The 26,725-nt window shown below is 43.6% G+C and overlaps 1 protein-coding gene across 4 annotated transcripts in view; it reads right to left on the bottom strand.

Moving 5' to 3' along the window:
* Rnf216 (ring finger protein 216) overlaps positions 1–25,915 on the bottom strand; it is a 122,586-nt gene extending 96,671 nt beyond the window's left edge. Inside the window, exons 1-7 of one of the 4 annotated variants that reach the window (XM_032887310.1) lie at positions 25,841–25,915; positions 13,056–13,195; positions 8,544–8,674; positions 5,549–6,358; positions 3,975–4,051; positions 1,726–1,828; positions 51–215 (exon numbers count right to left, since the gene is read on the bottom strand). In XM_032887310.1, coding sequence (XP_032743201.1) covers positions 51–215; positions 1,726–1,828; positions 3,975–4,051; positions 5,549–6,358; positions 8,544–8,674; positions 13,056–13,122 — 1,353 coding nt within the window. In that variant the 5' untranslated portion in view covers positions 13,123–13,195; positions 25,841–25,915. Of the gene's footprint in view, positions 1–50; positions 216–1,725; positions 1,829–3,974; positions 4,052–5,548; positions 6,359–8,543; positions 8,675–13,055; positions 13,196–25,278; positions 25,384–25,775 lie in introns of those variants that run through there. The other 3 variants (XM_032887309.1, XM_032887312.1, XM_032887311.1) reach the window with 3 other exon arrangements.
* Positions 25,916–26,725: the final 810 nt, after the last annotated feature.

The following is a 26,725-nucleotide window of genomic DNA, read 5'->3' as shown; positions in this document are numbered from 1 at the left end:
TCTCTTCAGGACAATCAAAGAATGAGCCCAAAAGGAAGCACACGGCCTACCTTTCGGGTGATTGCATAATGCCCTTTGAGCTCGTGGAGGGCCCACTTGATGTCCTGGCTGCTGAGCATCTTGAAATCAGCCATCAAGAGGTCAGCAGCTTGGATGAAGCAGCGCTGGTCAAGTGGAGTCAACTTGGAATAGTCAAAAAAGTCTATCTTAGGCAACTGAAATGAGACAAAAATCATAAAGTTAGAGGTGAGAGAGCACACTCATCCAAGAGGAGGACGAGGAGGACGACAGAGGCTGGCTCTAAGGCCTCAACAGTGAAGAACATTTGCTGTTTTTCCAGAGAAGCCGGGTTTGATTCCTACGACACACCTTTGGCAACTCACAGCTACCTAAAACCCCAGTTTCAGAGACTACAAGGCTGTCTTCTGGTCCCCACGGACCAGCATGCACACCATGGTGCACAGAAACTCATTCCCTACCCAACGAAGAATAACAAATAAGATAGGCACTGACGGCACACATCTTTAATCCCAGCACTTGGGAGACAAAGGCAAGTAGGTCTATCTGAGTTAGGCCAGCCTGGTCTCCACACCTTGTTCTAAGACAGCCAGTGCTACACTCTGTTAGAAAAAGCAAAGCAACCAATCAACCAACCAAATCTTTAAAACAGTACATATTACAAAAAAGGCTCTTGCCTGGGCTCCTAATTACTCTGTAGGGTGACCAGACTAAAACAAAAATGAAGAAAAAGTACATTATCTAGATAATGTACTAGAAGGCTGAGGCAGGGGTGGGTGTTGGCAACAGTTGTCTTGGTCAGTGCAAAGCCAGCAGAAATTAAACATTAAGAATCATCTGGGGGGGGGTGTTTGGGGATTTAGCTCAGTGGTAGAGCTCTTGCCTAGCAAGCACAAGGACCTGGGTTCAGTCCTCAGCTCTGAAAAAAAAAAAAAAAAAAAAAGAATCATCTGGGGTGGGGTTTTTTAACCACATAACACACTCAACATTAGTGCAGATCACAATTATTGACTAAATATTAAAGTTTTGAAACTTTTGACATCTTGATATGAGATTTGGCTAAATGGGTTGAACACAAATCTTTTAAGAATGGCTATCTATGGGCTGGAGGGAAGGCTCAGAGGTTGAGAGCAGTTCCCAGCAACCACATGATGGCTTCACAACCATCAAAAGTGAGATCTAGCATCATCTTCTGGCATGTAGGCACATGTGCAGGCAAAACACTTGTACATAATAAATCTTAAAAAAAAAAAGAATGGCTATGTGCATGCTGAAGTATTTGCAGGGAAGTGGTTGTGCTTTTGCAATTTCAGATGGAAGCATTCTAAGGAACGGCAGTAACAGACAGCAGTACAATAGAGTAGTACACCAACAATTCACATGAAGCATTCAACTTTTATATAAATCCACAATTATAAAGCACTAAGAAAAACAAACTATTAGAACAACACAAATAATACTGGCTAATTCTTTTCCCTTAACTTGCTCTGCAGAATTAAAAGGCACAAGGATTTGCTTAATTCTTTATGGGAATGGAAAGATTTCAAAAAGGAGCCTTCAGGGAGTCTGCAAACATTATGAAATGTTATTTTTCCTGCTTGCCTGTAAAGCCCTGTGCTAACAGCACCTCTTGCTGTCAGCAGGATGACCCGGAAAGCAGCAACAGAGCAAAACAGATCCAAGTGGCAAAGCCACAGGAATACTTGCCTTCACATCATCCTGGCTGGCAAGCAGGCTACTGCTGGGGTGGATAAGGATTCGGTCTTCTCTCTTTGGATAATCTGGATTTTCCAGGAGAAAATTACAAAGTCTGCAAAGTAACCCACACACAATGTTACATAGTACTTTCCAAATCCCAGACTTGCCCACTGAATCACAAAATACTTGAGGGGAAAATGTCTCAGAGACACAGGACAACTAAATTATCAAGGAATTAAGATGTACCAAGTTGGGGTTGGGGATTTAGCTCAGTGGTAGCAAGCGCACTCAGTGGTAGCAAGCGCAAGGCCTCAGCTCCGAGGGGGAAAAAAAAAAAAAAAAAAGATGTACCAGGTTGGCACATTCCTGTAATCCCTACACTTGAGGTTGAAGCAGGAGAATCTCCAACTTGACATTGTTTCAACTTAGGGGAAAAGAGTTAAGATGTAGTATCCATGACAAACTAGCAAATAATAAAGACCAGGACAGCAGCCCTCTGATTTCATTTTGCTAGAAGTGGTGGTACACAAACATAACCCCAGCACTCAGGAGGCTTCACTCCCAACCACTGAGGCTGCACGGGAAGACTCTAGCGCAAACAAAACAAAAACACTGAGCACACTGACAGATGCAGACTCCTCTGAGCTTTAACTTCCAGAGGATGACACCTCAAGGAGTACCACCCAAACTGCACAGAACAAGAGTGGAAGGAAAGTGGCCACTCCTCAAGGAAACTATGAGCACATATAAAGGAGAAAGTGCACAATCAAACACATTTGCGATCAAGTTCAATTACTGAGCAAATAAATGAACTCCAGAACATCAGTGTCCTTTGCCTCCTGTTGTGGTAAGTAAGCTTCTGGGCACTGAGTCAGTCTCAGCTTATCAGCCAACTCCAAGACTGATCAGCAGACCATGCCTTCTAGGACAGACTCTTAGTACCAAGCCCGAGGCTTCCTCTACTCTACATCACTGTTGGAATGCTTCAAGCTAAGATGAGATAGCACTAAAAGCTAACCCATGACGACGCACCAGTGTCAAGACTCAAGCAAAGTCAACTATCCAGGCTCTTCACCGTAACCAAGTCAAGTCAGAAGGCTGGACAGAGGCTGGACAGAAGGCCAGCACAGCAGTCAGTGCGGAGGCTGGCCTGGGTGGGGCTCGAAAGCACCAAGTGTGAGCTCGTAGGGAAGTAAGCTTTCCTCTGTGTTTTGCTCCTTTCCTTGCTATGGCAGATTTGTAGAATCAACTCCCTCAGATCTCTCACCCATTTCCTTTCTTATCCAACGTCAGTACTGTGTCTCCTAACAGTATGACAGATATGGCAAGAAGAGAACAGAGAAAAGAAGTCCCTTTCTAGGGTCCTCTTCTCACCAAAAGCCAGTAAGAGGACCTACGAGGAGGATCATATGTTGGAGACAATGAGAAGCTGCAAATAGTGGCATACATTGTTAAAATCCCAGCACCCAGGAGGCAGAGGCAGTTGAATTCCAGGCTAGCCAGGGCTACACGGTAAAACCTTGCCTCAAAAAATAAATAAAAAAAAAATCATTAAAAAGGCATGAAAAGTAGCTGCTAATATTTTTTTCAAAGTCTACTCCAGGGCCTGTCTTTCCTAGTCTGTTCGGGTATAAAAGAGTTTTATCCTTAATCAAATTCCCTGAGGCTAAAAGAACGGTGAGCTTTGAGGCTGGGAGGAGGTGGGGAAGTTAAGTGTTCAATGGAGAGCCTCAGTTTAAGATGATACCAGTTCTGGAGATCAACAGTTGAGAGCGCTATATAGTAATGAGAAATGTGTTTAATAATACCATTCAACTATGTGTTCAAAAATAGCCAAAATGTTACCTATACTTTACCAACAAAAAGAGAAAGAGGGAGCATGGTGGTGTGAATAGGGATGGCCCCCATAGAGTCATGTGTTTATATATACTTGGCCTATAGGGAGAGACGCTATTAGGAGGTGTGGCCTTGTTGGAGAAGTATGGGTGGGCTTTGAGGTCGCCTATGCTCAAACCATGCCCAGTAATAGTCTCGCCTTGCTGACTGAGGATCAAGATGTAGAATTCTCAGCTCCTCTAGTACCATGTCTGCCTCCTGCCATGATAATAATGGCCCATACCTCTGGAACTGTAAGGCAGCCCCAATTAAATGCTTTCCTTTATAGGAGTTGCCTTGGTCATGGTGTCTCTTTATGGCAATGAAACTGGGGGTGGGGTGGGGGGTGAGGGGGCTGGCAGCAAGCATGGTAGAATACTTACACATTCAAATCATAGTAATTTTTCAAATGAATTATCTCTTCAACATATCCATTTGCTACGTCTGGAAATCTTGCTTCCTAGAAAGAAATAAATATTATTTATATTTTGTTCCTTAGAATGGATTTGAAGATAATAAAAATCAAATAGCAGAAAGTATACAAATTGCCTTAAAACCTGAGAATGGCTGTAAAGCAGCCCTATGCCCCTAGAGCTGCCTATAATCCTAGTACTTGAGAGGCAGAGGCAGGTGGATCTCTGAATCCAAGGCCAGCGTGGTCTACAGAGTGAGTTCTAGGACAGCCACGGTTACAGAGAAAACACTGTCTTTAAAAAAAATAAAAACGGGTTGGGGATTTAGTTCAGTGGTTAGAGCGCTTGCCTAGGGAAGCAAGGCCTGTTCGGTCCCCAGCTCCGGAAAAAAAAAAAAAAAACTGAAAAAAAAAAAAACACCCCCCAAAAAAACCTAGCAACAACAACAACCATTAAAAAAATGTATATAGGGGGGTTGGGGATTTAGCTCAGTGGTAGAGCGCTTGCCTAGCAAGTGCAAGGCCCTGGGTTTGGTCCCCAGCTCCGGAAAAAAAAAAACAAAAAAAAAAAAAAAAAAAAAAAAAAATGTATATAGGGGCTGGCTGGAAAGGAGGTTCAGGTTAAGAGCACTCACTGGCTGCTCTTCCAGAGGACCCAGGCTCAATTCTCAACATCCGCATGGCAGCTTGCAACTATAACTCTAGTTCCAGGGGATCTGACACTTTCACACACACATAGACACAGGCAAAACACCAATGTGCATAACTTAAAAATAAATTTTATATCTACCTACCTACCTACCTACCTACCTACCTACCTACCTACCTACCTACCTATCTCTTACCTACCTACCTACCTTCCTATCTCAGCTCCTAGTTCCCAGATCAGATGGGGCCTACAAAGACCTTTAGAGGTCATCTATCCTGTCCACTCTCCATCCTTCGAACAAACACTGAGAATACAGGCCAGAGATCAGAAAGGAACATTCCCTACACCTGCCTTCAAACTCACCCCCCACCCCCAGGGTCAAATAAAAAGACCTAACAAATTAGGAGACTTAGGGAAGGCAAGCAATAGCTGATCTCAGAAAACAAAGGCCTGCTTTGCTCTCTACTGCAGATATCCTACAGAATTACAACTATTAAGATGACTGATGCACTGGAAACAGAATGTAACTTTATTCAGCTGTCAGAGATTTACAATACCCACAGGAGCTACTGGTTGCTGTATTAGATGGCCCAGAGCTAGGAAATACAATAAACAGGAACATAAGGCCTTGACAAACAGGAGTTTAAGAGAATGACAGCATCAGGCTCCATTAGGTACAACTAGCACCAAGAGCCCTCCCTGGAGGTAGAGGGCACAGGCTGGGTTGTAGGCGGTCTAGCTATCTGGGTTCTTTTCTTTCACCCTAGGTATGTCCTTCTTTGGAAAATAAAGCTTACTTACACAACAAAGCATCTCTTTACTGCAATGACAGAAAACAAATGTATAGTATCAGTATTAGTAGCATAGCATTCTTTAATAAAAAGAAATGACCTTACCGTTTCTTTCACTAACAGTGGAATGAGCTCTTGATCCCCTTCAGCAGCTTCTTGTCCCCACACATTTGCCAAATTGGCCTCCTGAGGTCCTGGCAGGGGGTAGGCAGGCCCAGGGTCTTCATCAATTGCCAACTGCTGGTCTTCAAGCTCTCCTAGAGGATGGGCTGGTTGTGGAGAAGCGGGGCCTGGAATCCCCTCCTGCTGGGGTTCTGGCCTTGGAAAAGCTGGCTCCGGGAAATCATGGCGGAAAAACATTGGGCCCATTTCTGATTCAGAATGTCGCTCTTGGGGCACAAGCTGGTTTGCTCTCTCCTGAGGCTGTGGATTCAGAGCCTGGAAGTAGGGGTGGTCAAGCCAGTACTCTTCTTCAATTAGCTGCTCATCTCCTGAGGCGGTTGGCTCACCAGGATTGGATAAGAGATCTGTCTCTGAGTCTTCAGATGATTGGTTCTGAACTTCCAGAGGCTCACTTTCTGAAAAAAGAAGACCATTTTCTCCCAAAATAATGACTTTCTGCTCCAGCCTGGGGCTGACAGTATTGTCTGCTGTCTGCTTATTGCTTGGTCCAGGTTTGGCTTCTCCTCCTTTTTTGTCAGTCTTAAGATCCAGAAATCCACCACATTCATCCTCAGAATCATCCTGTGCCCCAGAATCAAACAATGAGTTGTTACAAAAGGAAAAATAGCTGTGGGTATCTGCTTCAAAGTCTGCTCTAGATTTTCTAGGCCTTTCTTCTCCCAATCTGTTCAGATCTTGCCACTCGGCAGCTGGTTTGATGAGATTGGGCCGGGATGTCTGAGGTTTGTGTGTCTAAGAAAAAAATGAAATTTTAATAATAAAAATTCAATGTCCTTCCTGTATCTATGCCTGGTTCTGGGCTTGTAATGAAAGGATAGAAAAGAAATAAAACCAGAAGCATCTCAAGGGAAAAAAACTATCCCTTTTTTTTTTTTTTAAGGTAGGGAGGCTCTCAGAGTACACCTGGCTGGCCTTGAACTCACAGAGATTTATCTGCCTCTGCCTTCTAGGTGCTGGGATTAAAGGTCTGCAGCATCATAAATACCATTCACATTTATTTTAGTTTTGAAAATTGATTATGTCCAAAGCAGAGGCTAGAAAGACAGCTCACCAGTTAAAGTGTGATACATAAAGCACAAGGACTTGAGTTTAATGCCCAGCATACAGACAAAATGCTGGGTGGGACAATATATGTGTGATCTCAATGTCAAGGAGGCAGAACTAGTCAAAACGTAAGTTCTAGGTTCGCTGACAGACACTGCCTTTAAAAAGCAGGTGGAGAACAACAGAAAAAGACAGCAACCCTCAAAGATTTTCACATGAGTCTGTAAGTGAACGAACCCTCACACATTGGTCCACAACCGTAACATAACCGTAATGTGGTCATGAGCGTGTATAGGCAAGAACATAGAGAAAACTAGAAGCCAGTGAGAATGTAAAGTAGCAGAACCACTGGCAGGATACAACAGTTTCTAAGTGATGCAGCAACTCTACCTCTTGGCATACACAAACAGAATGAATACATACAGTCACACGCAAACTTTACATGAATGTTTACAGCACAACTACATGATAGTCAAAAGGTACAATGTGAAAGACCATCATTGGTTGTATACACAAACAAGATATCTGCAAAATTCCCAATTACACTGAACCGAAAGCCACTGATGTGGCGATGTAAGGGCATGCACAATGTGCTTCAAGCCACTAACGTATAAGGAGAGGTAACAGGAACATGCAGCTGGGTGCACGCCTTTAATCCAAGCATGCGGGAGGCAGAGGCAGGCAGAGCTCTGCGAGTTAGAGGTTAGCTTGATCTAGTGAGAAACCCTGTCCTGAAAAAAAAAAAAAAAAAAAAAAAAAAAAGAGGCTAAACACAAAATAAAAAAAACTAAAGCAGTAAAGGAACCACTTAAGAAATGAAGTCTGTCAAACATGAAAAAGCAGAACTACAAAACACCAAAGCAGAAAATAAATGCAAGAACCACTAGGTAAATTTCAGAGTTGTTTCTTGGGTGAAGAAAATGAGTAAAACCAAGAAAATGAACTAGAAAAATGGCTCAGTTGTTAGAGAATACTTGATGCTCTTCCAAAAGACGAGTTTGGTTCTCGGCACCCACATCAGGCAGCTCACAGACGCCTGTAAGGCCACCTGATGTCCTCTGTGGCCAAGAACACTTGCACACATGTGGCATTTGTTCTCACAAACACATAAAAATAAAAATATACCTTAAGAAAAATGATTAGAAAGAAACGAAGGGAAAACAATGGTTAGTTTATAAACAGGAGAAATGCCCAGTGTGGTAGCGTGCATTCCTCACCCCAGCACTCGGAAGTGAGATGAGTCTGTCATTTCTATAACAAGTTCCAGGCCAGCTGAACTATATGAGACCCTGTCTAAAAAGAAGAGGAAAGAGAAAGAAAAAAAAAAAGAAAAAGAAAAAGTGGGACTGGAGTTGGGGATTTGGCTCAGTGGTAGAGCGCTTGCCTAGGAAGCGCAAGGTCCTGGGTTCGATCCCCCAGCCCTGAAAAAAAAAAAAAAAAAAAAAAAAAAAAAAAAAAACAAGGTCCTGGGTTCGATCCCCAGCCCTGAAAAAAAAAAAAGAAAAAGTGGGACTAAAATAATCAAAATAGAAAGGGAAACTGGAAAATCTACAGAAGTAAAAAGAATAGACTTTATAAATTTTTTCCATATATTCAAAACCATAAAGAAATAAAACTCAAACTATTTTCAAAAAGTCAGCATCAAGCTCATAAAAATGCATAAGTCGGGGTCGAGACACCTGAGAACTATGAAGGAATTAAGTTGTTATAGTAAGGCGCATTATATATACTATGGGTTAACTGCAAAGAAGTGAGAGTAGTAATGTGGTAACAGACAGAGAAAGGGCACAGGTCACAGAGAGGGTTAAGGCTAAGACACAAGAGGTAGATGGGAACAGGGTGTTTTCATTATGGACAGTTTGAAAACACTCACTTCTGTCAGGATGACATCATCATCCAGGTCGTCTTCCTGTTGCTCAGTAGCCGGGGTAACCAGCATTGGAATCCCTTCCTCATCAGAGGAGTCAGATATGGTGATGGGCCCCTCTCTGACAGCCATCCACTCTACAGTGAGGTAGAAAGCATTAGCTCACTCAGTTGGCCAAGCCTCAACAGTTAACTTAGCACGATAGTGCACACAGACTCAAGGAGTAAGAACTGCTTCCATGTTGATTTTGCCAATAACACTGAGAGATGCCAGCAAAATGTATCAACTTTTTCTATGTTAGGGGTTTGTTTGGTTTTGTTTTTGTTTTATGGCATGGTTTTATGCTATACTCATGGCTGGCTGGCTGGCTTGATACTATGAAGACCAGACTATACCCAATCCTCCACCTCAGCCCTTGGAGTACTAGAAATACAGGCACTGAATCTGTTCAAAAGAATCTTTTTACTTGGGTACATCGATGCACTGGGAAGATCAGAAGTTCAAGGCCATCCTCTAGGCATAGAAAGATATAGAACCCAAATTGAGGGAGTGATACTTTGCCTCAAAAAACAAACATAAACCCAAGTCTCCTGAATGAGCTATGTCCTCAGGCCAACTGCAAATGTTTTTCATATATGAAATTATTTTATTATGACACTGTCATAGAACTGCCAGCTTTTAGAGACTCCCCATATATACTTTTTGTAGAAATGAGACTGGTTTGTTAAACAACTACATATGAAAGAACTGCTCAAAAATACTAATATATTCACTTAAGATTTAAAAATCAGTTTACTTTATACAGACACTACTTAAGCAGACATTTCCATTTGCATCAAACATTTAGCATCCACTGAGCAATCATCTGGCATCTAGGACACTGGGCAATTTAAGTTACCTGCTCTCATTTTTATAAAGAAGCCATGCAGCATTTTTTAAGACTTATTTATTATATATACAGCATTTTGACTGCACGTATGCCTATAGGCCAGAAGGCGGCACCAGATCTCATTATAGATGATTGAGGGAATTTTGGATTCTGGGAATTATGTGGATTCTGAAGGAGCAGAATCTCTCAGAGGAGAAACCAAACTCAGGTCCTGCTCAGCGGGCAACTTTACTCACTGAGCCATCTTCCAAGGCTGCAGAGCTCTCAGGGCTAGGCAAGAGCACTGCCACTGAGCTATATCCCCAGCCCTAACTTTGTTTTTATGTTTGTCTGTCCTTTAGACAAGGTCTTGCACTGTAGTTCCCATTTGTATGGAGCTCACTGTGTAGCCTAAGCAAGCAAACACTACAAATCAAGGGCTCAGTTCCACGAATAGTAACAGAATGACCATGTAACCCTGACAAGCCAGGAAATAGTTCTACATCTTTGCAGGCTCCTTGTGCCTTTTCCCACCTCCACCCTCTATCCTCCTCAAAGGGAGGACTTCAACTCTACAGATGAGGCTTGGTTGGTTGGGATTCCTGTGTCTCACTTTCTTGTAAATTGCATGCCTGGGATACATCCACACTGCTGTGATGACAGTTCTCTTTGCTGCATGTGAATCTGCTGTGAATGTACCATAAACAATTCATTCTTCCTGTGATGGACATCTGAGCTGGTGCTGATGTGGGCTATTTTGGATACTGCTGCTCTGCACATGCTTTGAGGTGCTCCTTTCAGTTGGGAACAGCCTAGGAATGGACGTTCTGAGTCACAGAGTAAGCACATATTCAATCTTGGGAAACAAACTGTATTGCTAAGCTGATGCAGCAGAGACACACGGTCTGCTATTTGGGCCTTAACATTCGCTGATCCCTAACCTGTACTCCTAACTCCCCAGAGCTTTGCTATACAATACATGTACATTTTTATGCCTTAAGTTTTCTCTAAAACATGGATTTACTTTGGGCTAATCTGAAGCCTTTTGTTATGCTTTGTGAGACATGATTTCTCTGTATATCCTTGACTGTCCTGGAACTTACTCTGTAAACCACACTGGTCTTGAACTCAAGAGATCTGCCGGCCTCTGGAATTAAATATGTGTCTCAGCACTGCCAAGTCTGAAGTCTATTTCACATATACAAGGATTTTTAACAAGAACATGGGCTGGAGAGATGGCTCAGTGGTTAAGAGCACTGGCTGCTCTTCCAGTGGTCCTGAGTTCAGTTCCCTGCACTCATAGGCTCACAACTGTCTATAATGAGATTTAATGCTCTCTTCTGTTGTGCAGTCATACATGCAGACAAAACACCCAAACATGTATATAAATAAATAAATAAATAGATAAATCTTAAAACAACTTTGTAACTGATTCATGTCAATTCCAATATGCTGCATAAAAGAATTCTACCAAAAAAAGTGTATTATAGTTCGTTCTATATATAGGGAAGTGAATAGTAACACAAGCAGATCAGTGACCTCTCGAGGTCAAAATGGTGTGAGGCATGACGAAGAAGAATCTTCATAGGGTAGCAGAAATGGTCTGGTCACAATTCTAAGGTTTCGTGTTCGTTTTTCAGAACTTTTTTTTTTTTTTTCAGAATTCTTGAGAAAAAAAACTTAAGAGATTGGCACAATAAATACTGCTAATGCAGCTGACATAAATCAACTAACTCTACATACCTGACAAACATCCTCAAAATGGGTACAATGTTTATTATATTTGTTGAAAAGAATTAATTTCCAAAGTGAATTTTCTAAAAGGAAGTAGTTCGCTCACCCCCCCGCCAAACCATCCATCCATCCATCCATCCATCCATCCATCCATCCATCCATCCATCCATCCATCCATCCATCCAGTGTTTTTGAGACAGGGTCTCACTGTATAGCTTTGGCTGTTCTCGAACTCTCTATGTAGACCAGGCTGTCCTTAAACTGACAGAAACTTAGCTGTTTCTGCCTCCTGAGTTCTGGGATTAAATCAGGTGCCACCACATCTGGCCTAGGAGTTTTGGAAGGAAATTCTGTTCAGTTATATTTAAGGCCCAATTAAAAAATTCTAAGGGGGCTGGAGAGATGGCTCAGAGGTTAAGAGCACTGACTGCTCTTCCAGAGGTCCTGAGTTCAAATCCCAGCAACCACATGGTGGCTCACAACCATCTGTAATGAGATCTGGTGCCCTCTCCTGGCGTGTCAGCGACAGTGTGTTCATATACATAAAATAAATAAATAAATCTTATAAAAAATAAAATAAAATAAAAAATTCTAACACTAATTCAGTATGCATTTACAAAAGTCAGGAGATCCCAGCTAAGCTCTCTAACTTTCTAGTTATGACTACGGTCACTGCCAAGCTGTCACCCAGTGCTAACAAAAATCATAAACTCGGGGTTGGGGATTTAGCTCAGTGGTAGAGCGCTTGCCTAGCAAGCGCAAGGCCCTGGGTTCGGTCCCCAACTCCGAAAAAAAGAAAAAAAAAAATCATAAACTCAGTTTTTCTTTTGTACCTGTAACTTGTACAGTTTGCCTGGTTGTTTCCCCTAAATTTACTCACTTAATAAAGTTTCTTACACTTCAAACATGCTGAAGGAATTGTATGACTTATTTTATACTAGGAAAAAAATCATCTTCACAGCGACAAAATATCAAGAGAAAAAAACAAAGCTAGCTTAGCCTCTTCATGGAATTTGTACTCACGAGAAGGGACTGTATTAAGGAGTCTCATAATTTACCAATATGATTTCTTTCTTTCAGACCAAGTATAAATAAATGTATGTTCAGATTTAACAGAAAATGTCACATACCTTTAGGAAATGTTATGGAAATGCAGGACACTCCTGCTCTTTGCAAATGAATGAACTTGTCAGAAATTTTAAGGACTATAAAACAATCATGCCCTAACATTCTCTATAAGGAAGAGCAAAATGGCACTATCCATGGTATCTTGGAGCTGACCCACCCCAGGCGCTCCTGTGAGATCTCCGTTCCCTCAAGCCCTTGCACAAGCAAATCTCTACAGTATGAATCTACTTATGACTGCTGAGGCTGTCGGGACGGACTGGCGGACTAGTCAGATTCCTGAGAAGGGCTTGACCTTTTCAAAGAAAGAACATGTCCCCGGAAGACTATTGCCTCCTTGTCTAAGGAGGATATCTTGCAGTTTAGAGATTCACCTTATGTCCTTGGGCACTTCCCAGTACTCCCCCGCCCTAAGCTTCAGTTCCTGCTTCAATCCCTGATTCAGAGCTTTAAATGCTGTACATTCCTCTCAATAAACAGACCTTGACAAGGACACTGCTTGGTCTCCCTCCTCTTTCTCACCCGTTTTCCGCAGGTATGGGTCCCCCTCGACCCCCACAAATAACTGGGTCCCCTCTGGCGGGCGCATGAGTCATTAAATTCCATTTATGCTACATGTATCATTATTTGACATTATTCTAGTTTGACATTTTATGCCTAACGGTCTTAGGTCTAACAGTGGAATCGCTGGATAATAAATGGTACTAAACAGGTTCATTTTGAAGAAGATAGATACTGCTACCACACTAAAGAAAAAGTACTGGGTAAAGGGAGAAAGGACAGCAACTCACCCTTCCCCCGGTGGCAGTGAAAGTTGTTCAAGTGAATGACCTCCTCTTGGTTGTTTCCCTCTGCCATTTTCAAATTCAGATATAAACGTATGTACGTGATTGCTAGAACCCAGACATGGTGATCATCTGTTCTGTAGGGTCTGAAAAGGAAGAGAAGACAGCATTAACATAGGCAGCACCAGCCAGGTAGTGGTGGTACTAGCACCATTTTTAGTCCTAGCACTTGGAAGGCAGATAAGTGGATCTGTTAAGGCCAGCCTGGTCTACAAAGCAAGTTCCAGGACAGCCAGGGTTGCACAGAGAAATCCTGTCTTCAAGCACCAAAAACCAATCAACCAACCAAACATACAAAGAAGTACAGACCTAATATCCTTCCAGTTAGGTGGCTGAGGCAGGATGACCATCAAGTTTGGGATAGAGTTCAGTGGTAGAGCTCTTGCTTAATAGGGATAGGAGTCTAGGTTTAATCTTTAGTAGCGAAAAATAATAATAATAATGAAAATAATTTTTGCATTACAGTCCTTTCTTTCATTTGGGGGTGGGGTGGGGTGGGAAGGAGATTGACACAGGGTTTCTCTGTGTAGCCCAGGAGTATCCTGGAATTTTCTTCATAGACCAGTTTGGTATTTAAAGGCATGTACCACCACATCCTGTGTGTTACCGTAGTTTCACAACATGATTTAAATTCACTACTTAAGTGTTTAAATAAAATCTAGCAGTCTCATAACAAACTTTGAATTTTAAAATTACTGAATGACAAACTAAAAATTAGAGAATTCAAGGCCTCACATGTGCTAGACATGAACTGTACCCCCATTACATACAGAAATATAAACCTCTTTTTTGGCTTAAAAAACTTTTTTTTTTTTCCTTTTCTTTTTTTCGGAGCTGGGGACCGAACCCAGGGCCTTGCGCTTTGCTAGGCAAGCGCTCTACCACTGGGCTAAATCCCCAACCCCAAAACTTGGTTTTTTTGTTTTGTTTTATTTTGTTTTGAGGCAGAGTCTCGCTGTGTAGCCCTGGCTGGCCTTCAATTCAGGCGACTGTCCTACTTCTGCCTTCTGAGTGCTGGGATTAAAGGTGTGCCGTGCTCTGCAAGGTTTTTGTTTGTTTTTTTTTCTTTTTGAGACAGGGCCTCACTCAGTACCCAATGTAGATCTTGAACTCATGGCAATCCTTCAGCCTCACTTCTGAAATACTGAGATTACATCTGCCTACCTAGAGAGATTAATTTATAATGACAGAAAATCAAAAGCTGCTTTGTGGAAGGAGAGGTGACCACAAAGAACATGAAGAAACTTGGGGGGCGTGAGGGGAACAATAGAAGTGTTCCGGAGCTGGAAGAGGTAGTCTATTACATGAGCCAACTGCATGCATCAGTAGAGGGAGATTAAAGCTGACAGTGGGTCCAACTTTATTATTATGGGTACCTTCAATTACCTGTTCACGTCTGTTGTGAGCATTATATTGGAAAGAATGTTAAGGAGAGGTTAGTCATAAAAGACAAACATTCTACCACACAAGTGTCAGAGAATTCAGGAAACAGAAAATGACATAAAGCAGTGGCTCTCAACCTATGGGTCCCAATGCCCTTTGGGAATTCAGGGGACAAAGCACCCTTTCACAAGGGTCTCCTAAGACACTGAAAAACAGGTACTTGTGTTATGGTTCACAACAGTAGCAAGATCACACATATGAAGTAGCAATGGAAATAATTTTATGGTTGGGGTCACCACGACATGAGGAAAACTATTAAAGGGCTGCAGCATTAGGAAAGTTGAGAACCACTGATGTAAAGGGATATTTTAAAGATAATGGCAGGATTTTTTTTTCCCTGAGTCATCACAAATTGATATATTTATTTCATTATTTTTTGATCAGTTTTGCAGAAACAGATGTCTAATTATGTTTAACATAATTGCAAGGACACAAGCAGGCAGCCCATCCTCTGGCTGAGTAGACCCAGGGAATATTGTCATAACCTCAAGGACCTGGGCATGCAGTGAGATAGTCAGGAAGAGCAGTAATTTGGCACACTGCATGGCATGCCATGGTACAGACTAAGACTGGTGGAGCTCTGAGCTGGACAGGACAAGCTCACTGGTGAGTTACTAGGAGGATGCAGAGTGTGGAAAAGCCAAGCTAGAGCTAGGAGAGCGAATGGCTTCTTTTCAAGGTTCACTTTGGCTTCACTCAGTCCTCACCTAGGAGGAAATAGCCGCAGGCTGCGTGCACCTTTGAGAAGCTACAGGCGGAGATTCAGATCCACAGCTGCCTAATTTTGAAGCACACTCTCCTCTGTACAGGAAACCACCTGAGGCGACATCTGCTCAGTGGCTCAGAGAATGGTATAATGGTGTCCAGAGAGTAAATAAATTGCCTTTACATTACTGAGAGTGGCTGGGGGAGGAGGAGGAAGAGACGAATAGACAAAACACCATATTCTCCTCAAATTCCCACCATTCCTGGGTGGAAGACCCAACCCAAAAGACCCGGATAACCCGCCTGCATCACAAAGGTCACCTGAGCTATTAACATCAGCTTCTCCAGGCCTTGCTTGTAGCCAGAGGCCAAAGGACTTTTAAAAATTGCTTGCCGCGGCTGCTGCAAGAGTCTTCTGAACTTTAAATGTCTATAGGACTGCCTGGCTGTGGGCTCTGAATTCTCAGGTTTTGGAGTTTTTTATTTTTATTTATTTTTTAATATTTGTTCATGATTCAGTAGACATCTTCTTCAATGGCTCTTTTAATAATCTGCTGAATTCTCCTAGGCTTTTCTTCAGCAGAGTGGACCTGGACACTGACAGTGCTCATATCACCCCAGATGCCCCAAGTTGGGAGCTGCTACTAACAAAGCGACACGTAGCACAGAGCCCCCTAGCACAGAGCCCCCGACAGCAGGCCATGTGCAATTCCCAGTGCCATCTCTGCTTAGGATGCAAACCTAGACTCTGCTTTCTGTTATTCTCAGGCAGGGTCTCGCTGTGTAGCCCTGGATAATGGCTTAGATTTCACTTTGTAAAACAGGCTGGCTTCAAAGTGACAGAAATCTGCCTGCTTCTGCCTCCCACGTATTGGGACTAAAGTCATTAACATACCTGGTTAGGATTATTTTATTATTTGTTTCTTTTTTTTTCCCCCCACATGAAGAGGTTTAATGAGAGAAGAGTAGAAGAGCAGAAAGGCGGCCGGCAACAAGCACATGGGGGGCGGGGGGCAATGGGGAAGGGGACAAGAGCAGCGAAGAACAAAGAGCAAGAGAGGGTAAGAGCTTATTATTTGTTTCTTGACTGAAAATACAACTATTTAGCGTGAGTAAAAATAAAAGCATGCTAAGTGTGTCAAATTCCCACTTCTACTCTTCATTGTGACAAAAGCTGTAGGCTGGACCTTTGGGAGGTTATTAGCTTTAACAGAAGGCTATGGGGTGAAGCCCAATTATGGTTTATCACCCTCAGAAGCAAAGGAACCAGACAGCTTAAGTTTTCCCTCCACCACGGACTGAGGGAAAAGGCAGCTGTCTTGTGATTCCAGAGTTAAGACCTCATGAGAGCTAACCAGACTGGCAATCCTATTTTGAGACTGCTAGACTCCAAAAACATTCAATGAGTGAAACAAGTCTACATTTTGGGTAGCCAATGATCACTCCAACTTAAAACCTTTTCCTAAAATTGAAGTTAAATTTTTTAGACAAGGATGAGGTGGTATACTGAGGGAGTGGTGTTCAGGTAGCTGGATTATGATCCTTGACCTTGTGGAAGAAGGTCACAATGACAAACTAAGGGTGCGGTGTGAGGCCTTTCTAACTACTTCCCTTGCATTAACTAGTGCAAACAGAGATTGGCTTTATTACCACACTGCAGATTTTCCATTCCAGCCATAACTCAGCATGTATAGACCAACTTTTAAGCCTTCTTACATAAAAAAAAAATTTTTTTTGAAGGCAATAAAGAAAAACCACAAAATAGGGTTTCTCCAATCTTTGAAATTTTCTCACCAAAAGTAATTTGGACAACTACACCTTCAGGTTGTGGACAGGAGATACACAGGATCAGCCTGCAGCATCTTGTCACTCAGACATTAAAGCAGCTATCATAGACTAGTGGTTAAGACTGGGTCCCGTCAGAACTAGAAAACAAGGCTGGAGCAGTTCCCACTGACCTACAATAGACCATCTTTACCTTCAATAAGAGTAAGTGTTGATCTGGCATGGAATTCTTCAGTGTGTATAAATTAGAGTTCATAACTTTGCCTGTTCTGTATGTGTGGAGGCCAGACCTTGGGTGTCACTCCTCAGGTACTGTCCATCACTGGGTTCTGTGACAGGCTCTCTCACTGAAAACTGGGATTCACCAACATGGCTAGGGTGGTTAGCCAGCAAACCCAACCACTAGGATAACACTGACTGACTGCTGCTGCAGCCTTTTACAGGAGTGCTGGGATCAAACTTAAGTCCTTATGCTTTTACAGCCAGCACTCTACCAACTGAACTACCCCACTAGCTTCTCTATCATTTAAAGGTCATGTTCAGATGATGAAAAGCAAAAGATATATAATCTAGCAAAGGAAAGCTGAGTGTGGTGATCCCGGCATTTGGGAGGCCAAGGCAGGAGATTCAAGGTTATCCTCAACTACAGAGAAGTTTGAGGCCAGACCAGGCTCATTAGACCCTGTCTTTAAAAATAGAAACAAACAAACAAAGGTAGAGAAGGAGGGAGGGACTAGAACTAAGGTAGAACAAGAGAGAAGAAACTCACTGGGTGATATCGGTGGTAGTGGTGTCACACACCTTTAATCCCAGCACTGGGGGATGCAGGTCAGCCTGGTAAGTTCCAGGACAGTCAGAGCTACATAGTAAGACCCTGTCTCAGAAAACAAGCAAACCCATAAAGAAATAAACATAGAAAATAAACCAACAGACTGGTAAATAAGGGCAAATAATTTGACACTTCCTTACTTTTTCTACATAAATTATACACTGGGTACCAAATAGAAAAGTGACTTCTTTATGTAAGTATTCTAACTAAAACAAATAAAATCTCAATAAAAAGATCCCATTTTCAGCCTTCAATGAACTGCTAACTCTAGACAATACCACTGGCTACTAGAGAAACTGCTATAGGGACAAGATTCAGTCCCATCTAAGGAAAGAAACGTTACCTCACTAAGCCAACAGAATCCAAGTCTGGTCAGCCACAGTTTAAAACAGAAGCCAGCAGGGGTTGGGGATTTAGCTCAGTGGTAGAGCGCTTGCCTAGGAAGCACAAGGCCCTGGGTTTGGTCCCCAGTTCGAAAAAAAGAACAAAAAAAAAAAAAAAAAAAAAAAAAACAGAAGCCAGCAAAACTTTTTGTTACACAGTATTTACCAAGAGCAAGACATGTAGAGAAATAGTCATCTGGGGAAATGATATTTTAAGGCTTAACAAATATTTATGGAGACTGGGACATTCAACAGTAGGTAAATTCTAAGGAAAAGAATATAGGAGGGGAAAGCAAGAAATGTCAAAGATACCCATTTTTAAATGGATAAAATTACACAATAACATCTAAGAACACTGACTTGAGTGACCAGACCTATAGTCTTGAAGTGAGTAAGAGCCTAATGGACTTAGTGGACAGAACACTAGGCAGGCAGACTTGGGAGAGCAGTTCCTGAGGGTGGGCGGGCGGGCGGGGTCCATTTCCAGCCCAGGGGTGGCTTCGAGTTCACTATGACAACGAAGCTACACATTTGCTTGATGTGTTTTCTACATAGATGTTTCAAAAAACAATTTCTGATTTCTAAAATTGCAGTTTCATCTCAACACCACAGTACCTGTACTTGGGACTGTCTCTAGCAAGTCACTCTCACTTCTCTACTGATGTCACTCTCCTGGTTTCTCTTCACACATAACCCTAAAGTCATACATACTAGACAAGTATGTCTAGTACTTGTGTTCCAGGATACTGTCCATAAATAAACATGCCTGTCATGTTGCAGCACCATTCTAGAGTAAAGAGGCACTCGGATTATTTAGTTAACATAGGGTCTCAGTAAGAGCCCAGGCTGACCTTGACCCTGCTATCTTTCCATCTCAGTCCCATCCCCTCACCCCTCGCCCAACTCCCAAGGCTGGAACTTCATTAGTACAATCTCTCACCCAACTAAAACTTTCAAATGTAATGATTTAATCTCTTTTATTTTCCAGTGAGAAGTGGGCAAAAGCAGGAACTGCCAGGCCTCTTTCCTGTTTCTTAATGCAACGATTACTGCTTTTCCTTCTAGCACTAATTGCTCAGATTAATCATTCGTTGCATATCCATACTTGCTAAGTCTGTGTATCCTGCTGTTAAATCAAGACATTAAAGGTTTATGTCATTGTTTTTATGTCTACATATTTCCAGATTTTTTTATACTAAACTGATTTTTTTTACTAACAATTTAAAAGTGTATCACACTTATTTGAACAGCTATGAAAGTCAGAGGACAACTTGCAGGAGTCAGCTCCCTTCTATCGGTCCCAGGGTTAAACTTGGTGGCACACACCTTTCCTTGTGGAGCCATCCCACTGGCCATAGTAGTTTTAAAAACATCAAAGAACTCAACAAAATGTAGTGTGGGTTTGCTACGTGACAAAGATACACAAAGAAAATCCAACATGCACAGTGCTTTAAAGAACTTGGAGTTACTGAGTAGTAGCGGTGCAAACCTTTAATCCCATCGCTTGAGGGGCAGAGGCAGGCAGGCGGTTATCTAGTGAGTTTGAGGCCAGCCTGGTCTACAGAGCAAGTTCCAGGACAGCTAAGTCTACACAAAGAAACCCTGTTTAAAACAAAAATAAAACCAAAACACATACAACAAACAAGCAAACAACTTGGAGCAGTGTGAGCTGGCTGGACGGCTCAATGCTTTAGGGCACTAAGATTCAATTCCCAGTACTTAAAAAGATGGCGGAGATCCACCCAGGTCTCCAGCTCCAGGCCATCCAATGCCCTCTTCTGACTTCTGTAGGCATTGCACCCACACAATGTATAGATATACATGATAGCAAGACACCCACACTTTAAAAAAAAACTTAGAGCAATGAGAGAAAACATGCAACTAAATCAGGTGTTATTCATGCAATAAACCATTTTAGAAACAAACAGGGGAAACAAACAGGTCAGCTAATAAAGTATTTACCATGAAAGCACAAGATCCCAGTGATCCCCAGTGTTGACACAAAAAGCCATGTATGATGGCCCAAACTTGCAATTCCAGTGCTGGGGAGGTAGATCCGTGTGCGGGGCTCACTAACTAGACAGGGTAGCCTATTTGACAAGCTTCTGGCAGTGAGAGGACAAGCTGGACAGCTCTTGGGGAAGAAGTTGGTTTTCGGTCTCCATGTATACACAACATACATGGGCACACATACACAGACAAACAGACAAGACAGGGATAGTTTAGAAAGGCCAACCACTTTTGAGTCCGTGCCAGAGTCTAACAGTTTTAAGAGTTTTTCTCTACAGATCTGGGAGCTAAGATCTCCTAAGAAGCCTGCATGGTCAGTTGGAGTCATGGAAAACCCCTGGCACTACAGACAGTAAAACCCAAACCTTCCTCCCAGCAGTCTCTAACCTCTGACAAGGCATGTGAGTGAAGGAACCATCACAGGAGTTGTTGATCGGCCATCTTGGCTGACACTGTGTGCCAGGGGAGCCCTCTTCAATCCCCAGAATGACTGTAAAGGAGCTGGATGTGGAGGTGCTTCCCTAGAATCCTAGCATTCTGGGTATAGAAGCAGATCACAGCGGCTTCAGCCTGACGTACACACTAAGACCCACACTCAAAACAAATGCAGACTCCTGCCAACAGAGTAAACTGTGGCTTAAGCCTTTTCGGGGGTAGTTTGTGCTGTTGAGAGGAAGCTGAACTAGAGTTCAAATTATATTTTCCAACCAATGGGAAACAGAACAATGACAGCTACACATTAGGATAATCAGCTTTGCTACTATGGGGAAAGTAGAGATATTTTGTGCCAGGAAATCCTGGCAACAAGAGGCAGTCAAGCCTGAACTAGAGATAATGGTATTGGGGAGGGGGATGAAGGGGAGGAGGGGGGGGCGATGATGGGGGGGGCACAGGTATTGAGTACAGAATTAGTGGGGTTTTGAACTGGCTATCAGGGCAAGAGAAAAAAAGGAGTCTAGGTTGACCTAGATGCAGAGACCAGGCTATATCACATCAGAAAGACTTAAGAACCAACAAACAAGGTGATGAGTTCAGAATTAAAATACAGGATATTAATTTTAATATAAAGACAAGTGAAATAATTAAGGCACGATAACATCCATATTTACAAATATTAGTGTATATATAATGATGACTTTAAGCAGTTTAAACAAAATCTAGAAATCCTACTACCAATGTTCTTCTACACTAGGATTCACACCAAAAATTAAATTCAGTCAGGTTAGCTAGCTAAATATTTTGTAAAGTTGTTTATTTTTATTTCATGTGTACAAATGTTTGTCTGCACATTTATATGTGCATTATGTGTACCTAGTGCCTACAGATGCCCAAAGGAGGCGTAGAAAACCCTGGAACTGGAGTTACAGATGTTTATGGGCCCCACATGGGTGCTGAGAACCCAAATCCACATCAGCTGTTAAAGAGCTGCTGCTGCTCTTTCATGGCTGGGCCATTCTTTCCAGCCCCAAAGTCAGCATTTAAGATTTAACATAAGGGCTGGGGGTGTTGTGGTACACAGAATGCTGCCTGACATCCAGGGAGCCCTGAGTTCAATTCTAAGCACTGCATGAACCTGGTTGGTGGTACAGATCTTTGAGTCCAGCCCTCAGAAGAGGCAGAATGAACAGTCTACTGTTCATAGTCATCCTGAGTTACATTGCAAGTTTGGGGCCAGCCCACACTACAAAAAATTGTTTTAGAAAAAAATTAACATAAAATGCTAAGATTTTTCTTAGCTGTTGGAAAATAAGAATCTGAAATGGGAGGAGGTAAGTAAACACATCACTCATACCTTTGTTTTTGATGGTGGGGCACAGTGCTGGAATTGAACCCAGGGCCTGGCAGGTGCTATGTCATAACTTCTGATCTATAGCCTCAGTCCTTGAAGATCTTACAAATCAATTGTCTACTTTTCTCTTACTTTTAGCTCAAGCTCTGCCTTCTAGGTTCCATACTTTGACCTCTTCATACAGTGCTCAGAGTTATTTTTGTTTTGTTTTCCAGACAGGGTCTCACTAAGTAGCCCTGGCTGACCTGGAACTCACTATGTATACCTCGCTGGGTTCTGCTGGGATTAAAAGCATATACCATCATGTCTGGCTGTTTTTTAAGTTACACATCACCATGACAGTCCCCAAGTCCTTACTACAGTACAAAAAAACATGGTTCATCAGGTGTTTGCTGACCCAAGTAGTGTCACCTGATAGATAGTTCTTTCCCTACTCAGACCAACCTTGCTTTTACTGCACTCATCTCATGCTGAATTCTCTTAGTGAGACTGCCTCTCTTTGGCCAAATTACCTCTGTTAATCCCTGATCCTCCACTTCCTCAGAGAAAAACCTTTTCTGACTATCCCTTAAGTGTCCCTGCTCCCTGTTCATTCACAAAACATCCCTCAGCCCCTCAGATACCACATGATATCTTCAACTCAACTATCCAGGAAACTATACTTAAACATCTGCTGCTGGAACTTAAGTTCCAAATGCATAAGACCATGCCTTACTCAAAACTTCCAAAGCCTAGAGACAAGGCATCAAGAGGCAGATCTAAAGAACAGTGTGAAGATAGAGCAGTACAATACAGAGGCAAGAATGGTGTAACATGACTGTCCTCTGAGAGACTCCACCCAGCAGCTGACTGAAACCAAGAGTCAGAGTCCTACATCCAAACATTAGACAGAGTTCAGTCTTGTGAGAGAGTTGGAGGAAGGATTAAGGAACCTGTAGGGATAGGAACCCCACAGGAAGACCAGTGAGTCAACTACCTGGGATCCTGGGGGGTTCCCAGAGACTGAACCATCAACCATAGAGCATACACGGGCTAGACCTAACCCCTCCCTATATGGAGCAGGTGTGCAGCTTGGTCTTCATGGAAGTCTCTCAAAACTGGACTGGGGGCTTACCCTGACACTATGGCCTCCATGTGGATACTGCTCCCCTAACTGGGCTGTCTTGTCTGGCCTCAGTGAGAGAGGATGCATCTAGTCCTGCAGTGACTTGAGGTACCAAGGTGGGTTGGATTCTTGGGAGGAACCTCCCCCTTCTTGGACTGTGCAAGGGGGTGAGATCGGGATGTAAAGGGAATAAATAAATTAATGGGAAAATAATCTAGCCATTGGATAGCTCACACCCATGCTCATGTGAATGGTCCTGGCTAAACTCAGTGGATTACAAAAAAACCCCAACCAAACAAACAAAACATCATGACTGTGGGAATGGGAATTTGTGTGTGTGTGTGTGTGTGTGTGTGTGTGTGTGTGTGTGTGTGCGCGCGCGCGCGCGCGCGTGTGTTTAATGGGATAAGAGTCATTAATACATTATACATGAAATTGTCAAAGAATAAATGTAATTTAAAACTTTTAAATTGTGTAACTGAGTGACCTTTGTATCAAGTTATTTTTCGGCATCTCCCTTCCCCCTGACCCACAACAAAAGCTATTAGAGAACCTACGTTATTGACAGGTCTAAGGAGAGTTATATCTAGCACTTACCACCAAGTTGTGTGCAGCTAAGGCTGCTGCATGAGCTCAACAGGTTAAGGGCACTTGCTGCAAACCTGACAGACAGCATGAGTGGCACCGTCTGGACCCATACAGCAGAAGAAAGCCAACTTCCAAAAGCTGTCCTCTGACCACAAGTGCCCTTAAGTGTCCATATACACAGGGAATGTTTCTTTAATCATTTATTTTTACTTATGCGCATTGGTGCTTTATCTGCATGTGTGTCTGTGTAAGGGTGTAGAATCCCTGGAACCAGAATTACAGACAGTTGTGGGCTGCCATGTGGGTGTTGGGAATTGAACCTAAGTCCTCTGGAAGAACAGCCCCTGGTCAGGAGGCAGAGGCAGGAGTACAAAACCAGTCTGGTCTACAAAGGGAGTCCGGGACAGCCAAGGCTCTGGTACAAAGAAACCCTGCCTCAAACAAACAAACAAACAAACAAACAGCTTTGTGCAGATAAAATCTGGAGAACAGTAAACACAGAAATCATTACCTCACACAGCAAATTTCGTAAACTTTCAATCTCCCCGAGCCACAACTTTATTAGATTTCTCAAGAACTTTTCACTAGCTGCTCTTGTCCTTTTTAGATAAAAGTCCACACTAATGCAACAGGTTCACAGGTATCCAAATCCAGGCTCAAGAGCCTCAGCCATTTCCTCAAGTTCTCCACCCTTCCCTAGACAGTTTATTGGGATACAAACAGAATGCAAGGCTTGGAAATCTCATAATTCGGATAAGCTAAACAAAGGTCATAAAAATACTGTCCCTCCCTCCCTCCCTCCCTCCAGGCAAGGACAAGCCCCTTCTCCGTATATGTTAAGATAACAAGCAGGTGGAGCTCTCATAAAGTCACCATCCATGGTGGGGGTGAAACTTGGCCCTCAAGCAGATGTTTCGGGAGCACACAGGCTCCAATACATAATCCTTCATCCCTGCACTGTAGGAAAACCCAATAAATCCACTAGGTTCACGCAAACAACTAAACCAAACCAAACAAAACAAAAATCCAGCAAGGGCATGTGTGGAGCTCAGGGGTAGAGCAGCTGTTGAGTAGGAGAAAAACGTTGAGCAAGGTGACACACGCCTTACAATCAGGAGGCAGAAGCAAGCGGACATCTGAGTTCCAGGCTAGCAAGGGTTACAGTTAGATTCTATCTTAAAATAACAATAACAACATAATGGTAGGACAAGGTGGCCTACACAGGGCCAGAGGCATGCAAATTCCTGAGTCCCTTGGGGCCAGCCTTATCTACTTTTCAGGTTTCAGGCTAACCTCCGCTATGCAGTAAAATTCTTTAAAAAAAAAAAAAAAAAAAAAAAAAGAGGAAAAGAAAAGAAAGGAAGAAACGAAACCAAGACAAACGCCAGCAGAGATGGCTTCCAAGACACTCAACACAATGGAGGAGAGGGTCCCAGGTCATTGCACCCCTTAGAAAGCCAGGGAGTTTGGGATGACCGATGAGCCCCACAAGGGGCCGCCTCGTCCACTCGAGCGTGGGTCTTGCCGCTCACCCAAGGTGCCACGCGCCACGGGAGCGCTCTCTCCACCGCGCACCAGGACGCCCGACTGCAGGAGTTTCGAGTCCCTTTTGCTCCGGAGCGCTGATTGGGATGACAGGCGTCAACTTGGACTCCAAGGGGCCCAAACTGGCCCGGGCTGGAGTTCAAAGTCAACAGTTCGCCGCCTCTTCCGCTTCTCCAGGCCGCGGTGGGGAGTGCGGCCACCAGAGCGAGCCGCCAGCGAACCGTCTCTCAGTGGCTCGACGCCCCCCGCGCAGCAGGCCGGCCCGAGAAACTTCCTTAAGTGGCCGGAGGGGAGCCGGCAGGCCAGCGGTCGTCTGCGTCGCTCCTCTCCCGACACCCCCTGCGCGGACCCCCGGACCCCCGGGGCTCGCGAACGCGTCCTCCTCAGCCCCCGCCCCCACCCCAGTGGCGCCCCGGCGGGAGGCCACTCTCCTCGTTCGACCCGCAGCCCCGGGAGACGACGCGCGCGCGCGCCCATCACGTACTCGCCACGCAGCTAGTCCAGCTCCGCGAGCGGGGCTCGACGCCCGGGAGTTCAATCTCAAGTCACCTGAAGCATCCGCTCGAAAAGCTTCCCCGCTGCTACAGCCGCCACTGCCAATGCCGTCGCCGTCGCCGCCGCCGCCGCTGCCGCCGAGGCCGCTACTGCGTTCCTTCCGGCCTTGCTTCAGCGTCTACCTCGCGCCTGCGCGCAGCGCCCCCTCCCGACTAATGACAGGAAGAACCATAGAGGCACGCGGAGAGCCGGGGAGGAGGGACCTGGAGAGCGAGACCATAGAGATGGATGCCTAGCTGGCTTCCATCTAGGCTCCACAGCTGCAGAGCCTTGACTCCCACTTGCGGTGGGAAGACAAAAGGGGTCACTGTATCCTCTCCAGGCTGCAAGGCCAGCTAGCAATGAAATCAACTGATAGACCACTTGTCTATCTCCTCTTGAGGTGGTGTTGTGTACCAGGTGAGACAGGTAAAATGACCCAACTCTCCTCCAAGGGTATTTGGTGAAGAATAAAGCATTCTTCAATCCAATTCAAGCTCTGTTAAATCAAGGCGGGAGAGCTGGCTCAGTGGAGCCACTCTTATTTAAGAACTGTTGTGTATGTTTGTGTGTATGTGTCTATGGTGTGTGTGTGTATGTACGTTGTATGTGTATTATGAGTGTGCTCGTGTGTATATGTGTATATGGTATGTGTGTGTGTGTACTTTGTGTCAGTGTTTGTGTGTATATGAGTGTGTATGCTTGTGTGTATCTGTCTATGTTGATGTGTTTTGGTATATGTGTGTGTGACCCAAATTTAGTTCATGGGACCCTCACTGCAGCTTACAATGGTCCGTAATTTCATTCTAGAAGATCCTCTATGATCTCCTCTGTGGGCACTGAGCATGCAAATTGTGCACCGCTATATATGCAGGCAAAACTCATAGACATAAAATCAAA

This window comes from Rattus rattus, chromosome 16 (assembly GCF_011064425.1).
Source record: "Rattus rattus isolate New Zealand chromosome 16, Rrattus_CSIRO_v1, whole genome shotgun sequence".
In the NCBI taxonomy this organism is placed as follows: Eukaryota; Metazoa; Chordata; class Mammalia; order Rodentia; family Muridae; genus Rattus; species Rattus rattus.
This window is presented reverse-complemented; position numbering and strand designations above follow the sequence as displayed.